Source organism: Genypterus blacodes, unplaced genomic scaffold (genome assembly GCF_046128005.1).
Source record: "Genypterus blacodes isolate CSIRO-AG114 ecotype Tasmania unplaced genomic scaffold, CSIRO-AGI_Gbla_v1 ptg000133l_1, whole genome shotgun sequence".
Taxonomy (NCBI): domain Eukaryota; kingdom Metazoa; phylum Chordata; class Actinopteri; order Ophidiiformes; family Ophidiidae; genus Genypterus; species Genypterus blacodes.
Genome location: NW_027466935.1, coordinates 3,022,501 through 3,041,532, shown reverse-complemented (window position 1 = coordinate 3,041,532; position 19,032 = coordinate 3,022,501). Strand labels below are relative to the sequence as shown.

The 19,032-nt window shown below is 41.6% G+C and overlaps 2 protein-coding genes and 1 non-coding gene across 3 annotated transcripts in view; 1 reads left to right on the top strand and 2 right to left on the bottom strand.

Annotated features, from left to right (window-relative positions):
* The window catches only part of nnt (nicotinamide nucleotide transhydrogenase), a 264,273-nt gene that overhangs the window by 73,185 nt on the left and 172,056 nt on the right, over positions 1 to 19,032 (bottom strand). The gene's annotated exons all lie outside the window — the stretch shown is intronic.
* Positions 8,868 to 15,478, top strand: slc5a1 (solute carrier family 5 member 1). The gene is made up of 15 exons (XM_076163768.1): positions 8,868 to 9,081; positions 9,499 to 9,570; positions 9,949 to 10,053; positions 10,297 to 10,356; positions 10,467 to 10,571; positions 10,672 to 10,777; positions 11,197 to 11,277; positions 11,384 to 11,592; positions 12,274 to 12,409; positions 12,486 to 12,593; positions 12,679 to 12,829; positions 12,918 to 13,086; positions 13,678 to 13,893; positions 13,990 to 14,095; positions 14,184 to 15,478. The coding sequence occupies exons 1-15, from the start codon at positions 8,947 to 8,949 to the stop codon at positions 14,396 to 14,398; spliced, it is 1,974 nt and encodes a 657-aa protein (XP_076019883.1). The 5' UTR covers positions 8,868 to 8,946; the 3' UTR covers positions 14,399 to 15,478.
* trnar-ucu (transfer RNA arginine (anticodon UCU)) lies at positions 16,402 to 16,474 on the bottom strand. Its single transcript has one exon. It is a non-coding gene; the product is annotated as a tRNA-Arg (tRNA).

The following is a 19,032-nucleotide window of genomic DNA, read 5'->3' as shown; positions in this document are numbered from 1 at the left end:
TATAGTCCCGTAACCGCTGTGGGAGCATCAGCAGAGGTAAAGAAATGCTCACAAGTTATTCATTCATACAAATCAGTGACCTCAAAAGATAAGCATTAACGGTAACTGGTGTGGGGACGGGAACACAACTAAAGATTACTTCCCTCCTTCTTTGGGATATTTACATTACATCATTTCAGAACTATACAAAGAAAGACCCAAATTAAAGTGGACTACAGTTGAAATGTATCTACTTTAAAAGATGCTTTGTATAAATTGCTATTTTGAATTGAGCTGCACCGCATTAAAACAGATGAAGAGAACATAAATGCATATCATATATACATCAAGCTTACACTGAAAGTCAGCAAACTAACACAACAACAACATATTTCTCTTTATTTAGGGCAGAAATTGACAAATCTCTAAAAGTTTTTTGATAGTCAAAGTGTTTATAGATTATTTGGCTCGTGACTGACATCTAAAGGAAGTAGAGGGTAATAACAGCAGTTTGGTGAACAACAACTCAACCCATAATTCAATGCAAAATAAAACCCTACGAGACACTCAAACAAATCAATTGGTACCTTTTTCAACTAACCAATCTAAAAAACAAATAAATGTAAACTTAAATAACAAATGTAATGTTTTGTAGGCCTTTTCAGATTTTCAGATTTTTTTTTTCTTTTAGCTTCTCCATCAGGTGACAGAGTAGCTTATGTTTATTAAAAAGATTTGTCCTTATCATTGAGATGTATATGATGTCTAATGCAGAAAAGTTGATAAACCTAGCCCAAATATGATAAAAAGGAAGAAAGTTGAATGAATCACTGAATAAAAAAGCAAGAATTACCTGTTGTATCCCAACTATGAAGGTTTTGTTTTGGATTGTGTTTGTTTGTTTGTCTGTTTGTCTGTCTGATTTTGAGCAGGACCTAGGTGCCCTCGAGTTACAGTGACACATTCATCTGAATTTAAGATACAGAGTGAGATGATTTATGTCTGATTCCTCCCCAAACGGTACACAATCCCTAACTTCACTTCCAGTTTTCTGCCTCTGAGCCACAGTAGAATGATGTCACCGTCTCCTCGTCTGATCCCGTCGCTAGGAGCGTAATGTCTCTCCACCCATCCCAAATGAAGTTCCCAGCGGGAGACTTAATTTATGCCCTCTAGAACCGACTGATTCTCCCAAACCATCACAGCTGATTTGCTCTACTTCCTGATTAATATCAGCAGCTCCTCCCTGACAGCTGGCTCTGTGCTATCTGCCCTCAAATCTGCCAGTGACAAATCTTTACAAAACAACAATCCCCCCCCCACTCATCCCTCACCGAAAATTAATGACACACTGCTCTCGCCGTGTTGGGCTTTTCTTACTACACTGCGTCTTGGTTGTAGATTTAATCGAGGACCTTTTGTCAATATATCTATTTCTTTGTGTTTAAAAGGCGATGGAGCACAACCCCGCGGCTAATGAGCTACTCATAACAGAAGCAATATTAGGACAATTAGATAACATGGCGTCTATGATAATTGTAGTCAGTGTTATAGCAGCAGTTGAGAAGCAGTAATCAAATTAAGAGCCACTCTCAAAAGGAACAATTGTGATTTGGAATATTACTGTCTAAAAAGAGCATTTTTAGATAATGGGATTAGAATCATTGGGCACAATTTAACGTGTTATAACTTCAGTTTTCTTGGAACCTAACAGGATTTTCACACATTCACACAGTCTTCAGCACAAACACTTCCATCAATCGTCAATTAAGCAGTAATTGGAAAGCGTCACATGCTGACGAATACACAGAAAAGCAGCTCAGCTAAGATTTTATTACTTTTTTCGCTTTTTAATGGCGGGGGTGAAAAGAGAAACAAAATGCATGAAACATCCATCTGTTAAAAAACGGCCAGCAAGATAATCATCTTTTACGAGTGTGACATTTATGCGGCAAAATGGGAAATGAAAGTGACTGAAGTGACAAAGACTCCAGTGTGGAGATGTGGTGGTCAGACCTAATGGCCACAATGCATTAACTACACAGCTAAGCCCCATTTATCATAGTTAAAATCTGTTTGAGGCCATGAATCGATTGAATCAGATTCAGCGTTGCGTTGTGGTCCATTCTTTGTGCACGTCAGAATTGATTGGATGATTTGTTGGATCACTAACCTGTAACTCAGACTCAGAGCATATACAAACATACTTCTTTACTGCGGTGTAATGACCTGAGGGAGCTCGCAGAAAAGGAGCAGATGTTAGAGGCTGTGTAATTTCCAACCAACCCGACCTAATCAGATGAAATGGTTGAAGGCAGAAGTCGGCGGTTATTTGCGTACGAGAAGCTAAACTCTGCTCAAAAATGTGAGATGCAGGAAACCAACCTAATCCAGCTAATGAAGTCGAAGGGCAGCAGCTGTTGCCCGTTGTCAAATTGCCAGCAAAAATGTCAGTAAGAAGACAAGCTTGTTGCGCTATTAGAATCCATCAGAACCCATCAGAACCTAACATGAGCAGTCAGTCGCTGCATGCATTTGTTGTGGTGTATGGTTTTATGGCCCAATGGCAGCTGTGCGACTTCCTTACAACTGCAGGAACATGATCATTTACACCATTTTGATGTCATTTCCTGTATTTGACAAGCAGTTCCTACGTGCAAGTCTCCCGTTTCACCAATTAAAGTGCAAGGGCATATGTGTAGTGTGACTTAGCCATCTTCACCCTTACTGCCACAAACCCTCCTCTGCCATTGACTCCTCTTCAGTTACCAGCTTTGCAAAATTTAAAACATTGACAGCAGATCAGGTTAACCAGTGGAGAGCCCCTACAACCGACCTTACACAGCTGCCCCAGGGGGTCAAGGGAGGATCTGCAAGACGTGAATGAATGTACCATGGTGGATTATGATGAAGATTGTAGGGTGAAACTTAGATGTACAGTTACAACCCAGTTCATGGTACTCACACCCACCACACAGTCCCTGAACTCAGCTCAAATTGTGAATTCCAGCTTTAATTTGCAGAATAACAGATTAGTTTATACAGTCGTGAATAAATAAGATAGAGAGAGAAGGGAGACAACAATCCTGATATGTGATATAATGACATGGCAAGTATAACATCGAATCAAATACAACACCTAAGCGTGGATGCCACCCAGGTGCTTTCACTTGAGCTTGATTAGCCCTCAGCTCAGAGGTGCAGCTGACTGAACTCCACTTGACTCCACCTGACACCAAACAAGCTGTTACACACAAGGAGACGATTGATTAGAGGATCTATTGAGTAAACGCTTTTATTCCACTCATTTAAAGCAAACAACAAAAGGGAGCTGGTGTAGTAAAATCATTAAATAAAGTAAAAAATTAACATTACATAAACAAGTTGATACCAATGAATGCAAGTAATATTCTAATGTATCCTAGTATCTTCCTTTACTAGCCATTCTCATACTACCAATGTATCTCTTCAACCTAACTTCAATTTCTTCATCTCTTCTGAACCGAATGACTAAATAAAGCTTTTAATGTGTCCACATCATGAACACTGCTGCAGTCATTTCCCTATTTATCTTAACCTAAATCTATTCTATTGCTCCTCCTTGTAAGGTAAACGGTTCATCTATGTATGTTACCACAAATATGCATCTTTATCTTCTAACATATTGGATGAAATAAGTTTTAGACTGCTCCCTTTCTTCCTGTCTTCATCCTCAGGGTCCATACCAAATTATCCAGCCTCTAATATATATTTTAAATACTCCGGCGGCAGGCTTATGAAGTAATTATCAAGTAAATCATTCATTCCCCCCCATTTCAATGCTTGCACTTTTGTTTTTATGTGGAAAAACAAAAGGTCATGTCTTCATGGATTTACGCTCTAATTTGCAGAGAAATCCTTCAAATTCTTCAATGATTCAATAGTTTCCTTCTGACCTCCTACTCCTCTTTTGTTCTGCGCTTGAATCCCAATAGTCTGTCCTCATATGGAAGCAGCCACTTGATCGTCCTCACCAGACGATAACATTCCCCACCGGCCTAATTATTCATATCCTGATACACAGCCATCACACCTCACATATAAGCACCACTCCCTGCCAGCGACACTCAATTTACAGTTTTATGCATGAACTGAAATCCTCCAGTTGGTTCCTTTTTTTCACATGCGTCCTGCTTTTTCAAGAGATTTATTCCTTTTTGGCTCACTTGTTCCAATTAAGCAGAGTTTTTGAAGTGGCTACTTTCTGCACAAAACTACAAAGTAATGTGTGACAGTAGGGGGTCAGTTTGGAACGTCTGTTTGGATAATAAAGGGTGACGCAGATTGTGCTGACGTCTGATTGGCAATTAGCAGGGACAAAGACATGTGGAGACTCATACTAGTACTTTGTTATCACTTGAACATGATACTAACCAGAGTAGTTGATGGAAAATACCTTTGAAGAAAATAAGTCTTATGATTAATTCTTGTACACAATTTTACAAGAAACTATCTATTTTTTAATTATCAAATTTTTACCATGGAACGATCTGTTCTAATCTATATTGTTGTTGACATTATCGATCCAGTATTGAGGAATGCTCAGTCAGTGCAGTGGTAGCTTTTTTATTTTTGCAGCTTTTCTTTTATTTGCAGCGGTGGCGGTTCTCGGCCACCGTACAGTGGGGATCAGGGATACGTTCCATTATACACATGACAAAGAACTCCGCTTTGTGTGTGAATTAGGCTTAATCTATATCATCAGTCACTTACAAATGAGCATCTGTGAATATGAAGCAAAGAGTTTTCAGGTATCGTTAACGTTAAGCTGCAAAAACAGGATAATTGAGCACAGCGTAGGGATGAGACATGCCTTGAAAAAGACTGAAATGACATTTGTATACATATACATTCATTAAAAGATTTCACTAGGAGGTAGTGGAGGAGAAAGGGATTAAAGGGTTGCTGCTTTAACTCAGAAAAGGTGTTGATTGTTCTCACAGGAAAAAGGAAAAAGTCAAGAGGTTGAAGTAACAAGGGGAGACAGAAGACACACAGTGCACAAGAACATGATCCTTTGCTTCACACAAAACTGAGCTGGACGGGGTGTGTGAGAATGACAATGGCCAATTGGTCATTGGAGAATAACTTCAATTAATCTCTGGAGAGTTCATTGAAGAGACATTACATTTTTGATACTCATGTTGACAGTCATGTAAAACTATAAAAGGGAAAACTTTCATAACCGGATGTGGTCCTGGTCTAGGGTCTGGTCAAACTTAATCTGCTGCGTTGTGTGTGTGTGTGTGTGTGTGTGTGTGTGTGTGTGTGTGTGTGTGTGTGCCTGTGTCTGTGTCTGTGTCTGTGTGTGTGTGTCAGGGAAATCTTGCTCTAACTGAAACAGATGTAAGTTGAAATGTTTTTATTCCATTTTTGCTCCTTCACTCCTCACATAACACTGCTGCACTCATTGTGCAGGGCTGTGCTACTCTGCCACCCTGTGGTAAAGGTGTCCTGCAATTGCTCATGTACTATTTTATAAAATGCAAATTGTGTTAAAGTGTTAATATTTTTCTCATGTTGTTATTCCATGGGTTTAATGTCCTCTCTGAGTTTTTTTTGTCATACAGAAACTCTGCTGCTCATATAGGTGGACTGGTAGACTGAAAGCCTCGTGTCGTTATGGATACTGGAATTCCTGGTTCATCTCTGGCATATATCCAGAGAATCTCACAAGCCTCTGCCGTTGAGATGAGTTACTGGTTGTTGAAGGAGGAACTGGATGTCTCAGTGGGCCTAAAAAGGGGCCCAGAGTCCCAGCTCACCCAGTTATGCATGTGTGAACACCAGTGTGATCAACAGCGGACTCACCCCGGAGCCTCTGTTCAACTAGCCATCAGGCCGATAGTCCTAAAGAGCTCCCTTAACCCTGGTCTGCCCCCCCTGTGAGACATTATCAGCTCCAGGAGTAAAGCCCCCTCTGTCTTTGTGATGAGTTGTGGTTACAATGCTCCTCTGTTACCCAATATGGAGCTGTGCCCAGAGGTGGTGTTGTGATTACACCTCTTGAACTACTGCATGAACTGTGCTGCTGTCCAAATGAACTCAGTCTGCTCCACTGTGGAAGAATTGGATGGTAGAGAATGTCCTTGATATATATCTGTAATTATTGTAACAAACTTTTTTTTTGGGGGGGGGGAGGGTATGGGACAGAATTCTTACCCACACTGGTGAATGTACACTCACTTCTCACTGAAAGCTACCAGATCTACCGTTTTTAATATATGTAAGAACGCATGGGGGACCACGAGCAAATGTTTTATTTATCAATTGTAATATTTCCTTTGAAGTGGTTTGTATTATTGTGTCGCAGCAGAGACAATTCTTCACTCTTGCACCACAGGCCCATTTATGAAACACTATCCAGAGCGTCTACAACGGAAACACGACCGCATTTTGAATTTGCCGAGTTACATCACCACCACATGTAGCAGAGAATGGGCACTACATCAGTGTGGAGACAGAAGAGGAGAACATCAGAAAGAAGCCATAAACAAATGAACATTGATGAACAAATGATAATGCACATACAGGCACTGGATTTTTGTGTAATTTAAACATTTCCTTATAAAATTAGAGGGAGTTTTAGCATCTATCTTCCTTCCGGCGTCGTACATGAATGGGTTTAGCCTCAATCTCAGTGCAATTTCTGCCAACAATTGGTCCCGTTAAGGGGGGAAAATCAATGTCAACAAACCATTATATCCTTTAAAAAATAGTTTAAAAGCATATCCCACACTATGAAATGATTTCCCCTTCTAGCGCTGTTGTTTCATGCAATTAAAGATGCTGCTTGCAACTATAGTCTAGATCTGAAAGCTGGTTGACGTCTGTAAATTTATAGCCAATTTGTTTGGAAAGAATAGGCAATCGCTTGAGAAAGATATCATCACTTTTGCTGCTGTTTGTTTTATATTTATTTGACGTTTTCCAATTATAAGTATCTCACCACTGCGGTTAACGTCATGAGATAAATGCTGTCTTTGTAGCATCAATTGTGTATTATACTTGATGCCGGGCCTGCAGGCGTGTGTCCTCGGTCCAGGCCATGCCGCCTCTGCCAGCATTTATTGAATCTTCCGTGATATCTGCACAGAAGATAACAAGCTAGGTTTTGTTTACAAGCTGGACAATCAATCATTGCTGTTTTCCAGCAGACAGCTACAATATGTTCCCTCTCTTGTACAGCTACTACAGCGATTTTCAGGAGAGATCAATTTCTTGCAGCAATTAGTTGTGTGTGTTTGTGGCATTGCTGCAGTGGGATGTGATCTTCTTTGGTGGTGGGTTTGTACTGACCAAGCTGCAGTGACTCTCTGCGGGGTTGTGCTCAGATTTCAGACGTCATAGGAGGATCAAACAAAAGAAAGATGCTAGACCATTTCAAATTGTCCTTCTGGGTGTAAAATCAGTACTGGAATCATCCAGTGCGACTAAACCTTAATCCACACATGGCACTGACTGACCTCATTCCACTGATTGATCCTCACTCAACCAAATATTGATTGTCCCCATTTGAGGTTTTAAGCAGCCATATCCCCACATCATACAGGCTTTTGGCACTTTAGTATATGTTAAGATTCATCATTGTGGAACCTGAACACATCACACTAATGTTTCAGCTTTAGATACAGTCATATAATCATACATACACATACATACACATCATAATTTAATCTCTAGAAAGTAAATTTGAAAGCATATTCTCTTTTTTAATCATTCATCCCTCATTTTTTCTGTTATTCTATATATTTCCTATTTTTGCTGTGTGTGTCCATTCTTCTTATAAAGCTTCCAGATGTATACTTTGTAGCCCAGGTACTGTATATAATTGTAATTTTACTGTGATTGTCAAGTGAAAAACATGATTTTCAATATGAAAGCTGAGTGCCACACCTAAATGTAGCATCTGTAGTGCTCTTCATCCCTGTTGTGATCAGTTCTGCTATCATGTAGAGACACCCAGTGGTTGCTCCTGGTACTTTTCTATGCCTTAAATGGTCACTTGAGGAAATAATCAGCAACCAATGATAAAGTGATAATAAAAAGTATATTAACATCATGCTGTTTTTTTATCAAGAGTATGAGTCAGTAATATTAATATGCCTATACTTCTTCAGAACTTAAATTTGTAAATATGAGATAAAGAGAGATGATAATCAGCACCACTGCATCCCACCCTCATTCTTAATCACAGACCCATAAACCCTGAGCTAATGACAGAATAACAAACTGATTGATGGGGGTAAAGTGCTCTATGTTTGCCGTCGAGAGTATTTCCTTGTTGGCAAACGATAAGGGCAAGATTTGTTCCAAGTAACTCATTTGTTGTGACCTATTGAAACTGTATGGGAAGATATCCTTCTGTTATTTAAAAAAAAAAGCAAAATCATTAACTATTGCCTGTGTACAATATCTTCGACCTTGAAACTGAACTTGTATTAGCCTAATCATTGCGCTATTTGATGTATTTTGCTCTATTTGAGGGGAAGTCACAGTACATATGATGTTTGAATTGAACTGAAACACCACAGATGAAGCAGTTTGTCTAAAAGTCCTTCACTCAGAGTTATTTCCCATCAAGTCTCTCCTTGCTGGTTGATAATTAACCAACATAATTTATTAAAAAGGTTTGAACGTATTATTTCTCACATCCACATCCATCATCCAGCAAAAGTCATTGGCATACCTACAAAGATAAACACACTTTCTCTGTGTTTGCCTACATGCCACTCATCATCCCCACCCTCTCTCTGTCACACATAGACACACACACACACACACACACACACCCTTGCTGCACATACACACCTAGAGGGTTTGTCCGACCAAAGGTACGGTACATTAGTGCTGCCTACTCAGGTAATCCATTCAAAGGACGGTTGACTTCAGTAGCGCTCCGTTTCTCCGCTCAGTCCTCTCAGAAACATGGCCGAGACGGTCACTGCATTGCCCACCGGCACCCCGGCACCGACCGACCCACCTTCTGTGGCCCTCAACAATGCAGCAGACATATCAGTTATTGTTATTTACTTTGTGGTTGTCCTGGCTGTTGGAGTATGGGTGAGTTGCTCTTGTTGTCTTTACGTTCTTGGAATCCTTTAAATGGCTTTTTTGTCCCTGTGAATAGTTAACAAGAGAGAAAAGACATTTACCCAGTATAACAGTAACTGGTCATAAAGAGACAGGTGGTATGTTTGAGTTCGGGAATATAGATGATATATAAGGAAGAATTCCAGAAAAGTACGGACATCTTGCAATCTCACGACCCTTAGATGTTTTGATATATATACAGTATATATATATAAGAATGTAGCAATGTTAGAATGTATTCATAGATCATACCGCTGTCTTTCCCTCTTTTGTTCACTTAGTAAGGGTGTAAAATCTATATTTAATCATTAACAACGTACGTGCACTGCAAGTGTGGGGGGACAATTGTGAGGGATTTTCCAAAAATGTTTCCTTTTCCATTGGCAGGCTATGGTCCGGACAAACCGAGCCACAGTCGGCGGCTTCTTCCTGGCGGGGAGGAGCATGGTGTGGTGGCCGGTGGGTATCAGACAGGAACTCATTACAATGCTCATCATTATTACACTCTATCCTATTCCAATCTGTGGATGTGAACTTTATCAGAGACTATAGAAACTCGTAATTGTTGTTTGCTGGTTATTATGATGGATTGGGTGTTTGTCTGTCCGTCTGGATGCATTTTGTGTCCGTTCAGGTTCCATACACATATTTCATTCATCAAGAGTTTATTGTCTTGTGATCCATTTCTGTTCTTGTCCCTCAGACTATTGACAATGGTTTCGTTTAGCTGAGGTCTCATTTGACAAGTTTGGCAGAAACGTCTATAAAACAAACCAAAATAATATGAACATTCCAATTCATGCACTTTACTCATAAATGTCTTCTTGCTTTTCCCAGATAGGAGCTTCACTCTTTGCTAGTAATATTGGCAGCGGACACTTTGTGGGAATAGCCGGCACTGCTGCAGCTTCAGGAATCGCCATCGGTGGATTTGAATGGAATGTAAGAAGTCAAGCGTGATGTGCCAGGTTCATTTGTTATCTCTCTTTCTTGCACAAATGCACTCTTAACCTGTGACACAGCCACCGCTTGTTGATAAGTGTGTAGGTTACTGGATCATTTGTTATTTCCAGAGGGAGCGAGTATGATAATAGATGATAATCATCTTTGGAAATACCTATTCAAGTCTTTGGTTATTCATTATGTATGTGTGTGTGTGTGTGCGTGTTTGTTTTTGTGTTTCAGGCCCTTATAGTCGTGGTCATACTGGCATGGCTCTTTGTGCCCATTTACATCAAAGCTGGGGTAAATACAACACACGGGCCACACGTTTGATACACAAAAATAGGAATGAGAGAACAGATGAAGAAGAAGAAATGTTAACACAAAGCTTTGTGTGTGTTGAGTGTGTTTAGGTGGTCACCATGCCTGAGTACTTGAAGAAGAGGTTTGGAGGACAGCGCATCCGCGTCTATCTCTCCGTGTTGTCTCTCTTCCTCTACGTTTTCACCAAGATCTCAGTAAGTTGAGCCGCCAACCACGTTTCAGATTTCCTCATTATCACTGCCGAGCCCATAATGACCAACTGCTTGTCACTCCTCCTCCCTTCCTCCCACCCAGGCCGATATGTTCTCTGGTGCCATTTTCATCAACCAGGCCCTCGGGTTGAATATCTACATCGCTGTCATCGCACTGCTCGCAATCACAGCCCTGTACACCGTCACAGGTCTGTAAAACTGGCTCAAACGCTGTGTTTACTTCCTGTTTTCCTGATATAGCAGCGACTCCAATCAATGTTTTCCTCATAAACTGGTGCAAGAGCCTTATATACATGATGAAACAGCACCGTACCTCCTCGGGGTCATAGTCAAATGTAAAGACGTGCTCTCTCTCTCTCTCATATCTATATTATTGCGGTTAATTGCCCGTGACTTGTGATAAGCAGCAGACGGCCTTCTGTTGCTGTTTGCACCTGAACTTTAGCTTAGCAAGAGGATGAGCAGTGAAAGAGCGCATGCAAAACACTACACTGCGACAATGAAGGCTTAATTTGTCAAGCAGCCAATACGATGAAGTGAGTTATATTACTATGATCCTGTCCCGGTGTCAAACTTTTTATTTGAGTCATAATCTGGTGTCTTTCAGGTGGATTGGCCGCTGTGATCTACACAGACACCCTACAGACCGTCATCATGGTTGTGGGCTCGTTCATCCTAATGGGCTTTGGTGTGTTGTGTGAAACTTCTAAATATCCATAATTCTGTATTGTTTGACTCTTTTGTCTTAGTTACAATCACACATCAGCCTACTTTCGTCTAATTTCTACCCTCAGCTTTCGATAAGGTGGGAGGTTACGACAACTTTGTGGAGCGTTACATGAATGCCGTCCCATCCATGACGGGTAACTACAGTGCAAGCTGCTACGAGCCGCGGCCAGATTCTTTCCATATTTTCAGGAATGCGATAACAGGTGACTTGCCGTGGCCCGGCCTGGTGTTTGGACTCACCATTCAGGCTACATGGTACTGGTGCACGGATCAAGTAAGTCCTTCAGAAGCTTTTGGCCGTCTCAGTATGAGTGTGAAAAGACACTGATTACCCACAAAGAACAGAAAGTCCCTCTTAGGATTTTGGTTTTACTGACTCTGACTGTTTACTTCACACAAATCAGTGGCAGCTTTGACAGTACCGGGAACAATCGATGGCCATAAACACACAGCTCTCTCACACACACACACACACACACACACACACACACACACACAGAGAGAGCTAAAATCTGCCTATCTGTGTACACACACTTATACGCCTTTATCTGTTTCTGTCAGAGTCACTCAGCTGCATTTAGCTGGTCTGCTGCAGGAGGGCAGACATGCTGTTTTGTTAGACCTAATGCACTCTGAGACACTAAGATAAGAGGGAGCAGCCTTAAACTAATGGCCCAAAAAAAAGCCAAGAAAGGATCTCAGGCAAAAGTGTGTTGAGGTTCAAGGAGATTATGAAACAAATCAGCATCATTTGTGAATAACTGTTGGACTGAGTTGTGATCTTATGACATACGTTTTGCTCTAAAGCTTTTAAGTCACAGTCTTGTTTCCTTTCCTGGCCTATGATGGTCATTCCAGAGACACAAACCCCTCCAGTGTCTCCCGCCCTTCCCCTCTCTGTTCCTCTAACGCTCTCTCATCCCCTCCATCCCTCTTCCTGCGTGGCTTTGTGTAGGTGATCGTCCAGCGTTGCCTTTCAGCCAAGAATCTGTCTCACGTCAAAGCCGGTTGTATCTTGTGTGGCTACCTGAAGCTGCTGCCTATGTTCCTCATGGTCTTCCCGGGAATGATCAGCAGGATCCTCTACACCGGTGAGCTCTGCTACACTGCAACACATCACGGTGGGAACGACACGTTTCCTAACATCCTGATGTGACTGTATTCCAGATGAAGTGGCTTGTGTGGACCCAGCGGAGTGTGAAAAGTACTGTGGAGCCGCTGTGGGCTGCTCCAACATTGCTTATCCCAAAATGGTAGTGGACCTCATGCCTGATGGTGTGTTTCTAACCCATGTACGCATCTCATCATCTAATATCAAATGATCTGGACCTTATTATTTCTTATGACGGCTCTATTCCAGGTCTGCGCGGCCTCATGTTGTCTGTGATGATGGCCTCTCTGATGAGCTCCCTCACTTCCATCTTCAACAGCGCCAGCACTCTGTTCACAATGGACATCTACACTAAGATTCGTCGCTCTGCCACCGAAAGGGAGCTCATGATCGCTGGCAGGTAACAGCACACGCAGATGTGACGTAATGTGTAGGATCAGATCTCCATCCGTGCGTTATCTGATGTTGATGTTGATGTTTGTACACAGACTGTTCATCCTGGGCCTGATCGCCGTGAGCATCGCATGGATCCCCGTGGTGCAGTCGGCACAGAGCGGTCAGCTCTTTGACTACATCCAGTCCATCACCAGCTACCTGGCGCCGCCTGTTGCAGCCGTTTTCATGTTGGCAATCTTCTGCAAACGAGTCAACGAGGCTGTGAGTCTCCCTGTGGATCATTTCTACAGTTTTGATACTTCTTCTTCTACTCTCTTTTTAAAGCTGCGGTTATCCTGAATTTATGATTCTCACGAAAACGCCTGTAAAATGTTTATTGCAAGATTGATTGACAGATAACTTTGACAACAGAGAGCCGATATTAATTCTTTTATTGCATTTATTGGTCAAAGTTCTGTCAGGCCACTTTTTATGGCTTTGAGTCCCACATGATTCAGTGACCAAATAAGTTGAATGACATGAACTCAGGAAATCTAGTGACAAACCCATTGTCACAGTGTTTGTGTTTTAATCTGCTAAACTCACACTCTTACTATCCAGCAGCAGCTTTCCCTCCTTCTCTGGCTTCTTATCAAACACACTATCTCCCCTCATGCATTATGTTTATTTCATATCTCAACTATGGAGTGTTGGACCTTTGTCCTTCCCTGAAGAATGATTCAGATTGTTCTTTCATCTCTCAGAGGAAACATTCCCTTTAACAGATCCGTGTCCAATTCTGCTTTATCTGCTGTTACTGTTCTCTTAATTTCACTTGTTTCTGACTGACAGACTTTCTCTCTCTTTCCTCAGGGTGCATTTTACGGCCTTACTATTGGCTTGTGTATCGGCCTGTCCAGGATGATTGCTGAGTTTGCGTATGGGACAGGCAGCTGTGTCAGCCCCAGTGACTGTCCCACCATCATCTGTGGGGTTCACTACCTCTACTTCGCTATCATCTTGTTTGTTGCAACCTGTATCATCATCCTGGGGGTCTCACTCATGACCAAGCCCATTGAGGACAAACACGTATGTTACCACCATGATATGTAAATGTTGAGTGTTGCACATAGCTTGTTCAAATTTACATGAGCGACTTTGATGCGTGCGTCCATGTCTGCACAGTTGTATCGATTGTGCTGGAGCCTGAGGAACAATCAGGAGAAGAGAATAGATCTAACCCAAGATGACTGGATTGAAGATCAAGATTCTGACTCCATGGACACAGAGGGTAATCTGCATGTATACAGTATATAAAGCCTTATGTCAAATCAAATGCGTACACTCTCATCATCAACATCTCCCTCCTCCTCCTCCAGAACCTGCCGAGGAGCCAGGCTGCTGCAAGAAGGCACTGCTTTGCTTCTGTGGCCTGGATGAGAAGAAAGGACCCAAGCTGAGTGAAGAGGAGAAAGCCAAGCTGCAGGAGAAGCTCACAGACACCTCAGAGAGGCCTCTATGGAGGAACATAGTCAACGCCAACGCCATCATCCTCCTCTGCGTTGCCGTTTTCTTCCACGGCTTTTACGCTTGATTAACTTCACTATCTACCATCACAGCAGAAACCCATAACCTCCTTTAGTTTGATGTCATGAAAACTCCTTTTATGTTTAAGAGAACAATCTTGTTGTGTCTAATTTATGACCAAAAACTAAGAAAATAGGATGTCGTCAAGACAATTGGAGATGATTGTTCGGAAATGGTCAGGCCTCTTACTTATACTGAGATATTTGTGAGATCAAAACAAAGTTCTTCTGAAGGTTTATTTTGCATCTGGTACAGAACGTCACTGCCAGACCAAACAAGAACATATCGTTTGGTCTGGGAGTCACACAGAGAACGTTATGTTCACCTGTTCTCTGTTTGCTGCAACCTTCTAAAAATTACATAACTGCCTATTTTTACACTCCATGGCACAAACATATCAGATTAAACAATAATACATGTCGTATTTCACCTTAATCTCATTTTCTTAAGCCTAACACTGTCTCATATTTCATTACTGCACACAGGAATGATATCAATCTTTTCTGGCATCATTCATGGTTTGATTTTAAGAATTCCTCGCTCATTAGATTAAACGATCCTCTTATTCCTCATGAAGACAGGAAATGGGAATGTTTCCTTCTCTCCCTAATGGACTTCTCTTTTTCCAATAGTCATTGTTTCGATTCAGGCTTCTGTCACCGTGACAACACAGAAAAGAGAGAAGCCTCATGCTTAACACAAATGTAATAAGTTACCTATGATGACCGGTATTACATAAGAGTCGGAGCTTTTCAAGGACAGGACCGTTAACACATGTATGGTATAATTCCTGAAATTCCAGATTTTGTGTGCTACCTCATTCTACCAAAGACGAGTTTTCTTACTACTTCTGTGTTGCCGTTTCTTTAATCTATGCTTATTATGTCATTCTATGTGTTGATAAATGATAAACTCCTGCAGGATGAAAGGATGTGGATTTAACAATGATTTACTGTTGTTGTCCTGTGGCTCTCTACTTCCCCCTAGTGGTTCACTGTTGTCCCTGTTTTACAGTGATGCTACCTAGGCTGAGTTTTTAAAGTATAATTATTTACTTTGTCTAATAAAACTTTAACAATAAACACAGGTTATGGCTGTATAACTCACATAATCATGTTTGGCCACTATTATCTCACATTATCATTGACTCTGTTGTTAATGTTCACCGAGCAGGCAGCACACACCATTACTGTCATACTGCAATACATGTGCCACCCCGATGATTTATGGAACTGCCTACATCATTCATTGCAAATTTATCTTGTTACACTCCACCTGCTGCATATGACTTTATATCTGTTCAAATCATACGTCTGGTCAATGATTCTGAGCGCCCATGCTGTGACAAATCACGTTTATGATGTAATTTGCCATATCAAAGGTCACCACGGAGACGTTTCTCTGTCACAACAATCAGCGGAGATGTTTTATTTTAGCCGCCGCGTCTCTCTGTCCACCACATTCATGACTGTGCTGAGTCAAGAGGAGTGCCAGACATGTTTTGAATTCCTCCCAAACTGCTAGGAATGAGTCAATTGTGAGGCACGAGCTGCTGTGACAGAGGGACATTGTCTGAAGAAGAAGAAGAAGAAGAAGAAGAGCAGAAATAATGCACACATACCAATTATGTATGTGATAATGATCAAGAAAAACAATGAATGCATCTTTAACAGTGTTGTAAAGGAATCCTCACTCCTCAACCTCATTGCAGTATCTTAGTGTGTTTTGGGAGAACTTGTACTTAATTGGAGCACTATTGGCAGAAAACACTTTAAAAAGATACATTTTTAGACTAAATTTGTAATATTTTGAGAGAAAAAGCCTCTGGAACATGAAGAAAGCAGCTGAGCAGTTTGTGTGTCCAGTGCCTTGCTCAAGGGCACCTCAGCAGTGCCCTTGAGGCAACTCAGGTTGCCAGTCCACATTCTTGGTCCCTACATGACTTCAACTGGTGACCCTCTGGTTCCCAAGCCGAGTCCCTATGCTACTGCCACCGCAAAGCTATGTTGTCACCCCAGATGGGACTCGAACCCACAATCCCTGGCTTAGAAGGCCAGTGCCTTATCCATTGGGCCACTGGGGCTTTTTCAAAAACAACAATTTGCTATGAAATTCCAAATACACAAGCAATACAGATTATTTATCAATGTACTGATCAAATATTACAACACTACACAACACAACACAGCGGCCTCCCAGTGGCACAGGACCTTCATTGCACAAAGACGCCACTCAGGTCACTGCACAGGACAATAAACAGAATCAAGCCTTTCAGTGCTGAGGTCAGTTGGGATTAACGCCACACATCATCTCACATCACACACACCACATCCTCCAGTGCGTCACAGAGTGTGTGTAGAGACGGCAGAGAGTAAACTGACTGTTGTATCTAGTGCAGTGGTTCTTAACCTTATCTGAGGTACTGAACCCTGCAAGCTTCATCAGTGCATTCACCGAACCCTTTGTAATTAGAAAAATAAAATATGATTTCTTCAAAACGTAGGTATATATTTTATCAGTTGCACACAAAATCACTGTGTTCAAAGAAGAAAACCAACAAAACATGAATTTCACACAAAACCATAACTGTATGAATATTTACTGCAAATCAATGTGACTTTTGCTGTTGCCTTTTAGATACAAGTTGAGAAATGCGCGACTTCACCTTGGGAAGTGCCACTCTCATATCATTTTGCGCAACAAAGTCTGTTCCTTTTCTTAGTTTTCATGTCTGCCATCCTCGAAAAGGATTGCTCGCAAAGATACATTGTAACAAACGGTGTGACTATCTCAAGGGCTTTCTCAGCAATAAGAGGGTAAGGTACGATTTGGTGACACCAAAACGTTGAGGGCGTTGTTGTTCTGATGAGTTGCTGTTGAAGCTGGCTCTGCTGAAGTTCAATGATTTTGTGATTTTGTGCTTTTGTCGAGGTATTCAGCGTTGACATCTGCTGTCGCAACACTAAACGTGAGCGGCTGTCTCACCCATGCTGGATATCTTCTTTGTTGGTATTTCTCCACATTCTCACATTCACTTCCCTGGCCATATGAGGCTGTTGGGCCGCGGTCGCGAGCGTTATCGGCCTAGCTCTCATTTCCCGTTATTCTGCATTCTGGTGGTTTTAAACTTGCAACATTTACCTGCGTAGGCACAGCTGTGGTCTGTTATCACTCTTTTGTCTTGACTATTCTCTGCTCCATTGCCTAGCTGTGGTCCCACCTGCGTGACCCCTCTTTAAAGCATAACACACACATACAGTTGTTGCTCACTGGGAGGGCCCTGCTACTTGTAGCTTTTGCATTCACACATATATGTACATCTATATCCCAAACCCTAACGAGACAACAAGTCTTAAAAATGTCTTGCATCCTTGGATTGTTGGGTTTTGATGGACAGAATAGTGGAGCTTCATGTCAAGATTACATCTACACTTGCCCCCATGTTTCATGTTCGACTGAGCTCATTCTGGCACTCAGCATGGCTCATAAACACAGAAAACAAATGTCAAAGGTTTTTGATAAGTTTTGCAATGTTTGTTTTTCTCCAATAATCCTCAATCCATACACAATTGAACTGGAGACGAATAGGATTTGACAGCGTTGTAAAAATTAAAGATGGATGTTGTTTTATTTACTAGGGTGGGATGAAACCATTTTTTACCATTTGTAATCTAACACGGCGAAGAAAAATTGCGTGTTGCCAAATTGTGGGCAGTCAATTGCTAGTGTGAACCGGGCTATACTGTTTGTGTCTTGACCCCTGCCGAACCCCTGAGAATGACTCACCGAACCCCTGGGGTTCGATCCAATCCAGGTTAAGAACCACTGAGCTAGTGTATATTATGGTCTGGATGACAGGCTGGTTTCATGCATGTGGACATTGTAGTCTCTTGGTTTCAGTTTGTAACGTGACTCACACACAATCAATCAGTGCTACACAATAACCCTGGTTGTTTGTTGATTTAAACACTAAATGACTTCCTGGCTCCTCCTCAGACTGTGTGAGGCCTCACACTGGGGGTGTGTTATCGCTCTGTCGCCTGTGTTTTCATGATGCATGCAACACAAACTGATTCGATGCTCACATTATGTAAGCGTAAAGCCAAATCCTCTCAACGCAGATGAAAAAAAAAAAATTACATCATGCTTTCTTCTCATTTGGATCTGAGGATTATTATCTATTATCAGTCTATTGTCAGTCACGACAGCTATATCGGATACAGAATACATTTAAAAACATGTTGTATAGAGCAGTGAATGTGTGATATTGTTGCCAGTGCTGGAAGCTGAGCTCCCCTACAGAACACCGTGTCCTTTAGGTGTTAAATGTGTCAACCAGGTGTCACACACTCTGTCCAAAATCTGTGTTGTTGGACATTTTCTACTTTGAGTGCAGGAATGATGATACATATATTATGCAGGGCCGGTGCTGAAGCATGATGGGTGTGTTTTCCCAAAGCTTAGCGTCGATTAAAGCTTCATACGATTTGTTTGTGCGGTGAATTGATGCTTTGTTTACCCTTTTCACAGTCTTGAGATTAGATCTGTGTGTGTGCCTGCTTCCTGTATTTCCTGTGTGCCTGGTTGGAGTAATAACTACGTGTGTGTGTGATTTGCGTATTAAGACTGATTCATGGTTTG

What these genes read in the sequence shown, in the direction of transcription:
- slc5a1 (XM_076163768.1), top strand. Translation starts at nt 8,947, where the DNA reads ATGGCCGAGACGGTCACTGCATTGCCCACCGGCACCCCGGCACCGACC. An exon ending in TCGGTGGATTTGAATGGAAT is followed by an intron (nt 10,054 to 10,296) that starts GTAAGAAGTCAA and finishes TTTGTGTTTCAG; the next exon opens with GCCCTTATAGTCGTGGTCAT. An exon ending in GGTACTGGTGCACGGATCAA is followed by an intron (nt 11,593 to 12,273) that starts GTAAGTCCTTCA and finishes GGCTTTGTGTAG; the next exon opens with GTGATCGTCCAGCGTTGCCT.